General features: G+C 38.5%; 1 protein-coding gene across 1 annotated transcript; it reads left to right on the top strand.

The window, feature by feature from the left end:
* The first annotated feature begins 5,093 nt into the window (after positions 1-5,093).
* Positions 5,094-8,016, top strand: LOC122668324 (terpene synthase 10-like). Its single transcript, XM_043864911.1, has 7 exons — positions 5,094-5,399; positions 5,624-5,906; positions 6,040-6,430; positions 6,548-6,766; positions 6,921-7,059; positions 7,181-7,438; positions 7,678-8,016. Exons 1-7 carry the CDS (start codon positions 5,094-5,096, stop codon positions 7,996-7,998), a joined length of 1,917 nt encoding a protein of 638 aa, XP_043720846.1. The 3' UTR covers positions 7,999-8,016.
* The last annotated feature ends 174 nt before the right edge of the window (positions 8,017-8,190 follow it).

Here is an 8,190-nt window from a genome sequence, read left to right as displayed (position 1 = left end):
TTACACCTCTACCTTGTGTAACCCGAACCTTCCTCCCCCTAGTGGATTCAATTCACCCTCAATCCATAGTTTTAGATCATGATTCTCTTCTCCTCATATACTAGAACCTGTTGAATCTTCAAAAACCCTCAAGATCATTATTTACTTAATTTTTTATAATTAAGTATTCGGATTCGAATTTTTATCGGAGTATTCAGATTTTTTTTCAGATATTTCTAATCGAATACAGATGCGGATCAAATTCGGATTTTCGATTATCCATTTACAGCCTTAGTTTTAAATTTTTTTTTGAATATAAACAAGGGTACCCCTTCTAACCGGTGGGTCTTTTGCCTTTTTATCTTTTATTTTTCTTGATAACAAGGGTCTTTTGTCTGAACCCTTAATTGGGCACATGCGCATGCCGGTGCGTGTGTGTTCTTGTTCTTGTGCTTGTGCATTTGTTGAACTTATTAGCATGCTCTACTATTTTGAACCATGTGGTTGATTGATGGTAAAAAAAAGATAGAGTAAATTACTCTTCCCTCCCCTTTATTATGTTCGAATGACAAACCCCTCCCCTGGGTATTGCGTAATAACTCTTCCCTCCCCTGCATTAATAAGATTCTATCAATCATACTCATTTCGTTAAAAATGGCTATTAAGTGATGACATCACCTTAAATATATTCATTTAAACTCACAAATACCCTTATGATTGTGATATCCCAAGCTTACCCTCCCTAATGCCCTTCTTCTTCTTCTTCTTCTACCTGCAATGCCATTTGTCCCCAACCCAGATGAACTATACGAATAAGAAACCAAAAAACAAAATGATTTGAACAATCAAATAGCACCAGCTGGTTTCCTCCCAAGTTTCAGTTTTTTACATCGACACCATACTTGATCACCACGCCTGTAGGGGTATCAAATTTAGAAACATGATGTTCAATATAATTAACGCCACCGTTGGGGAAGAAGATGACATAGGGAACAAAAGCAGATTATTGGACATTGTCGTCTGATTGTTCTCCCTGCTATCACACATTCGATCTAACGCAAACTGGTAATTTCCATTTCCACTACCCCCACTTTTATCTAACTACATCACTAATAATTTTCCTCAGTCCAAGAAAACCCTAAATCCTTGCAATCCTAAAGAACTCTCATCATACCCTCACCTGTAACCCTTCAAAAACCAAGGACTCTCAAAAGGCCCACAAAATTTTCTCTCGTTTTGCACAGATCAGGAAATGCCACACCAAAATCTTAACAGAATTCACACAAAAAAAACAAAAAAAAACCCACTGGTAAAATCGCAGGAAATGAGGAATTCACAGTTATTCGTAACCTTTTGGTACGACAAATCATGAGGAAAGGGATTAAAAGAACGAAAACCCATAAAAGACCAGAGATGGAGCGAAATGGGTTTCTTTGATCTTGGTGCACCGTTATCAGATTTGGATTTAGTCTTGTGTTCCAGTGTAGAATTCTGCTTTGACGATTCTTCCTCTGTTCCAACCTTTAGGATCCTATTAGGAGGGACTTTGGCATTTTCTGCATCCAGCAGTAGCCAATTTTGCCGCTGTTCATGGTGGTTTTGGGTTTTGAAATCGGGTTGACAAAGGGACAAAGGGATTATTCAGGTCATTTTTACCGATAACGATGGTCTGCATTTGGATCACCGTCAATAGGCCATCTTTTGCTAGGACTGCTCTGATTCATCTAGGGTGATACCGGTCCAAGCCAAGATGGGAGTTGTAGGTCCAAGCTGAGATGGGAGTTGCAGATCCAAGCCGATATAAATTGCAGGTCCAAGAGATTTCAGTTGCAGGTGGTTTCAACTCCTCATCTTCGAGTTTCTCTTTTCCAATGGTTGAAGACGATAGGGAAAGGAGAAAGAAGTAGAATGTCTTAAGACACTAGGGTAATATGGTCTTTTTGTAAGACTTAACTCTCAGAGGGTAATATGGTCTCTTTCTTACACTTAACTTTCAAAGGGTAATATGGTCTTTTACTAACACGTAACAGCCATTTTTAACGGAATAGGTACGGTAGATAGAATCTTGTTAGTGCAAGGGAGGGGAAAGTCATTACGCAATACCCAAGGGAGGGGTTTGTCATTTGACCATAATCGAGGGGAGGGGGGAGTAATTTACTCAAAAAGATATTTACATGCACAAGCACAAGAACAAGAACACAATGGCCAACACCTCAGGCATAGAAAAGGTCCTACAAAGGATGCTAAGGTCCCATTCCTTGGTTGATTGGTAGATGAGATTGCAGACCAATTCAAGGTGAGGAGTATCTGGGTGGCTTGAAATCCTCCCAGAAAGATATGAGTTGAGAGACCATTACCTATCTTAAAACAAAGGCCTTGAAAAAGAATGTCCATACCTTCAAGGATAAAAGAGCAACTAGCACTTAGAACTATGAATAATTAGTTTTAAGTCATTCTTGTCTAGTAAGCAATGCAAAGTTAAAACACCAAAATTCATGAAATCCTATGCCCTCAAATTTTTTACTAAGACAAAAGATATCCCATTCTCGCTAATAAATATCTGTGTCTTTGTTATCTTCCCACAAAAATGGTGAATCAATTTGTTAAAGTTAGAAATGTTGTTTGAAAGATTAATAAACATGGACATGACATAAAATATGGAATATTGGTCGCAACCATCTTAATGAAAATCAATTTGTCGAGTGTGGCTCACGTCCTCATACAAGGACGGTCCTTGGGACCCCATGCCCACCCCTTGGAATCCTGAAGACCTACAGAGGGGTAGTGGATTCTAGGTGGGAGGGCGGTGGGATCCCAAGAACCGTCCTCGTACAAGGTCCTGAGGCGCCGGACTCTATTTTGTGAGTGGTAGAAAAATAAGAATCTTTTCTGTTGCGTGTGAAAACCTTCGGTGCTTGGTTCGTCCGTGGATGAGCCTGTAAAAACCAAACAATGAGCACAAGAGGGCCGGTGTGGCTTCGGCCTGGACTCTCCGATGCTCAAGTCAGTCTCGTGCAAGCACACCTTTGCTAGTAAAAGTGAGATGAGGAATAGCGCTCCATACCGGGGTATTTATAGAGTGAGGAGATGAGGACGGTGGAAGAGTCCTAGTATGGTAGGAGTCCTTCTTTCTGAAGGTTCTCCGCGTAGAGCGGAGTGGAAAGTCATTTTGAGTCGGACTCTTATTAAGGTAAGAGTCCATGTAGAGTGCGATTCCATGTTGTCTTTGGGATCGTGGCTCGATCCCTATCCCGTGATTCTCGGGATGTGCCGATGTGACCGAGATCCCCGACGGGTGCTATGGCAACCTCAATGGAGGATGACTCGGCCTCGGAGGTCGGCCCAAGGGGTCGGTAGAGGAGGTCGGGACTCACGTATGAGCTCGGCCTCAACCACCGGCCACCTCGCTCGAGCCTGGCTTTGTCGGATGACTTATCGAAGATGGGGTCGGCCCATTCTCCTGCTCGGCTCAACTCGATTCTCGGACTGAGATCGGATCAATCATGTGACAACCTTCGATAGATAGGGTGTTTTATGCCTCATCACATTCATTCATCAAGTTTAAATTACAATACTAACAAATAAACTAATTAACTCAATTAGTAGATCAAACAAACAAACTAATAACCCAATTAGTAGAGCAAGGTAAATCCCATGATTCTCAACAAGAAAATTCATCGCCAGATAGACATCCTTATCCTACTGACACAGAGTAGCTTTTACCAAGAATTAGACATTTTTGTCTCTTTCCCAAGTACAATAATTGATACTCTTATCACTTATCAGGGCCGACACTTTAGGACTCCGATTCTGCTCAAAGTCTCGTGAAAGGGCCTGGAAGTAGGGCACACGCTAAGCTTTCTGTTTTTTTTGATAAAGACAAGTTAGGTTTTCTAGAACGGATAAAACTTGGCTGCTGTCCGGATTGATGCCACGTGCCTGTTGCCCGTAATAGTAGCATCAAATTCAACTCCAAAAAAAAAAAAAATAATAATAGTAGCACCAAATTGAAATAATTCATTTTTCCTCCTTTTTAGATTTTTTTTTTTTCTTTTTTTTTTTGGGTAGAACCTCCCTTTTAGATTCATTAATATCTTTTTAAGTTTTAATATTTTTCAAAATATCCTCCAAGATTTTAAGTTCGTACCTATAATTTGTAGGGCAGTGCGCCTTTTATCCATAGATTGATAAGAAGAAGATAGATTGCAGAATTTTGCAGTTGTGTGTATTTTTCATTATAATTATGTGGAATATATACATAAAAGAGGATGAATATACAAGGAATGATGGAAGAAAATAATCCTAAGATTACTCTTACAATCAATTAAGATAAACATTGATTGACAATTAGCAAGATTGTTGCTGCTAATTGGGAGGAATAAATTAGGAAAGATTTGATGAAGAATCATATCCTAATAACAGTCATCCTTACCTCAATAAAATTAAAAAAAAAAAAAAAAAAAAGATTAAATACGCATACCCCTTAAAATGGACCCAATACTCTTCATGTCTCCCTGAGCTTCTGACAAGTCCACATGCAACCCCCCATAATTTTTTTTTTATTATCTTAATTATATCAAAGGTCTTAAATGGATAATTCTAATCAAACGGCCGGTAAGAAGACTGCCTACGTAAAAAATATACCACCTCCTGTTTTTTATTTTAGTTAAGGCTTTCACCTTAATTGGATTTTGTGATATGTCAAAATCACTGCATCCATCCATATAATTTGTGGGTTGTCCTTATCGATCCGTGTATATATGTACGTGTGGAATTCCAGGCGCACAAGATCAAAGGCTGGAACATGCTTGCCTTAATTTTCATCTCCAGCACGTACAGTCTATATACCCCCAAAATCCGATAACTTCCAAATTCTGGTATAGGGTATCGATGGCTTTCCCACTCCCTTTTTAGCTAAGAGGTTGGGTTGATGTCTCCTGATTTCCCCGGCCGATACCGAATCCATGCTTAAAGTATTAATTAAATTAAAACATGATAAATGATCATAGGAGGTCTAGTCATCATGCATGAGTGTGTATATATATAGAGGGCAATGCAGTTGTGGTGGTTTGCATCTAAGTTGAGTGGCAATCAATCAATCAATCAATCAATCAATGGCTCTTCTTCATCTCCACAACATCCTCCTCCTATCCACTCCATCCACTTCCTACTATTCCAAACCTGCTGCTGCTGCTTTCATACAGCAGCAAAGACCACCACCTCTCATCACCCAACATAATCATCATAAATGCCGCATCGTCATTTCATCGAACAACATCAGATGCCATGCAACAACAACAACAACAACAGCAAGCACTCATTCCTTGGAGACAACTACTGAGGATCATAGGCGATCCGCAAACTACCCACGCTGCATCTGGGATTTCGATTTTGTGCAATCCTTAAATAGTGATTACAAGGTAATTACATAATTAGCTAGCCCTAATATTCCTTCTTAAAAACGAACACTTTTCATTCCATTTTGGTTTTTTTGTGTTTTTTTGGGTATTAGTAGTATAGAAAACTACTTTCCCTTTGCTTCGCTTTGCTTTGCTTCGCTTCCTTAATAATTGATTTCCCGTACGTACTTTATTATTAATTTGGTATATATAATAAGGGAATAACAAATTTAGTCGATCTACAGGGTGAGGCCTACAAGAGCAAAACCAAGAAATTGGAAGAGGAAGTAAGGTGTAAGCTTGATGATGAAGCTATGGAGCAGTTAGATCTACTGGAGTTGATTGATGACATAGAGAGACTTGGGTTAGGGTACCTCTTTCAAGAGGATATCAAAAAAGCCCTGGACATCATCATAGTTTGCTTGGAAGATGTCCAAACGATGAGTACAAGGGATGATGAGAGTCTCCATGCTACAGCTCTTCGATTTAGGCTCCTTAGACAACATGGGTATGAGGTGAACCCCCAAGGTATAATTAAACTAACTACTTCTTCAATAATTAATTCCCCACCCAAAGAATGAAATTAGAACCCAATTCTCTCTCTCTCTCTCTCTCTCTCTAACATGAATCAATTAACTTAAAATTGTGGATTAAGTAACAGGTATGTTCAATCACTTGAAAGACAAGACAGGCAATTTCAAGGCTAGATATGTAGCAGAGGATGTCAAGGGAATACTAAGTTTGTATGAAGCTTCTCACCTTGCTGTAGAAGGTGAAAGCATCTTGGAGGAGGCCAAACACTTCACAACCAAAGCTTTAAAGGAGATTATTATTAAGGGTAATCATGATATAGAACCAATCCTAGCAAAACAAGTGAATCATGCCTTGGAGCTTCCCCTTCACTGGAGGATAACAAGGTTGGAGGCTAGGTGGTATATTGACATCTATGAGAAAAAGGAGAACTCAGTGATTCCTGCTTTAATCCAACTAGCTAAGTTGGATTTCAACATTGTCCAAGCAATACATCAGGAAAATTTAGCCGATTTATCCAGGTATATATGTCCTCTATACTATAACTTAATTGCACTCTAAAATTTGAGGAAACAAATTAATTAAAACAATTAATTCTCCCAATTCATCCTCAACTGTTTTTCCTGTTCTTTTTTAAGGTGGTGGAAAAATTTGGGCCTTGGAGAACAGTTGAGTTTTGCAAGAGATAGCCTGGTCCCATGCTATTTATGGACATTGGGTTTGAACCCTGAGCCTCAATTTAATAATTTCAGGAAGGATCTGACTAAGGTTAACGTGTTAATAACGACGATCGATGATGTTTATGATGTCTATGGTACCTTGGAAGAACTCCAACTATTTACAGATGCTGTGGAGAGGTTTGTTTTTGTTTAATTGGTGATTCTATCCTTTAATCATAAATATGACTAATTAAAAGTTTTTAGATTATCTTAATTAATTTTATGATCTCTACTAGCTAGCTAGCTAAAGTGCCCCTAATTTATTCACAATATATTCAATGTTACTTTTCAGATGGGAAATTACAGCAATGGAACAACTTCCAGACTATATGAAGATGTGCTTCTTGGCTCTCTTCAACACTGTTAATGAAATGGCCTATTTTCACCTCAAGCAACATGGAATTGACACCACACCTTTCCTAAAGAAAGTGGTATATATATACATATGTCAATCTTAATCTTCAATCCTATTATTACCTTCTTTCAATATCTTAATCTTTCTAACAATCATAACTTATTGCTAACTTCTAATTATTGTTAATATTATTTCAGTGGATCGATCTATGCAAAACATACTTAGTAGAGGCAAAATGGTATTACAATGGTCATAAAACAACACTTGGGGAGTACCTAAACAATGCAGTGATTTCAATATCCGGTTACGTCGTACTCAATCATATCTTTTTCTCATTGCCACATCCAACTATTCCAGAGGAGGCGTTAGATTGCTTATCACAAGATGATGATTTGAGTCTCTTACATTCCACATCCATGATAGTTCGACTTGCTGACGATCTTGGTACTTCGGTGGTACGTATATATGTGAGCCTATATATGATTCACTATTTAGAGTCATGTGATTGAATTGCATGTGGCATGGCTTCTGTACCTAAATACAGGATCACGCAAAATGACCATCGTGCTCTCAGAGATTTCAGCCTTTTCATGGGGGTGCGATAGTCATTTACCACGCAATCGGGTAGGGTCCTTTCCCTTAATGACATGTACACTGACATTTTTAATTTTTTTTTCTTTTTGGGAATATGTAGGCGGAATTAGAGAGAGGTGATGTACTGAAATCAATCCAATCATACATGTATGAAACCGGTGCTTCTGAGGAAATGGCTCGTGAACATATAAGGCATATGATTGAGGAGACATGGCAGAAGATGAACAAGGACATATTCAATAATAATAATAAAGATTCTCTTTGTCTGCCCCAACTTTTTATCAAGACCGCTGCAAATTTTGCTCGAATGTCACAATGCATGTATCAACATGGAGATGGCCACGGTATTTTTGTTGATGAGAACAAGAATAGAACCAACTCGTTGTTGTTTGAACCTATTCCATTGTTGATGGATGCTTAACTAAAGGGCCTTCTCTGCATCAAGTTCTCTTCTTCTCTTTTCATTCCTTTCCTCCTTACAACCACCCCACACACAAACCCACCCCCCAAAAACAAAACAGAAAGGAAAAAAAAAAAAAAAAAAAACTATTGTAATAAATGGTTCAAATTAATGTGTCAGAAATAAGGTTGTATGAAAATGTGTATGTTGCAA

The sequence above is a fragment of the Telopea speciosissima genome, chromosome 7, assembly GCF_018873765.1.
Source record: "Telopea speciosissima isolate NSW1024214 ecotype Mountain lineage chromosome 7, Tspe_v1, whole genome shotgun sequence".
NCBI lineage: Eukaryota > Viridiplantae > Streptophyta > Magnoliopsida > Proteales > Proteaceae > Telopea > Telopea speciosissima.
This window is presented reverse-complemented; position numbering and strand designations above follow the sequence as displayed.

Bases quoted from the DNA above. Each gene is read 5' to 3' on its own strand.
- LOC122668324 (XM_043864911.1), top strand. From the start codon at position 5,094: ATGGCTCTTCTTCATCTCCACAACATCCTCCTCCTATCCACTCCATCC. The intron at 5,400-5,623 runs GTAATTACATAA...GTCGATCTACAG, and splicing joins CCTTAAATAGTGATTACAAG to GGTGAGGCCTACAAGAGCAA. The intron at 6,431-6,547 runs GTATATATGTCC...TTCTTTTTTAAG, and splicing joins AATTTAGCCGATTTATCCAG to GTGGTGGAAAAATTTGGGCC.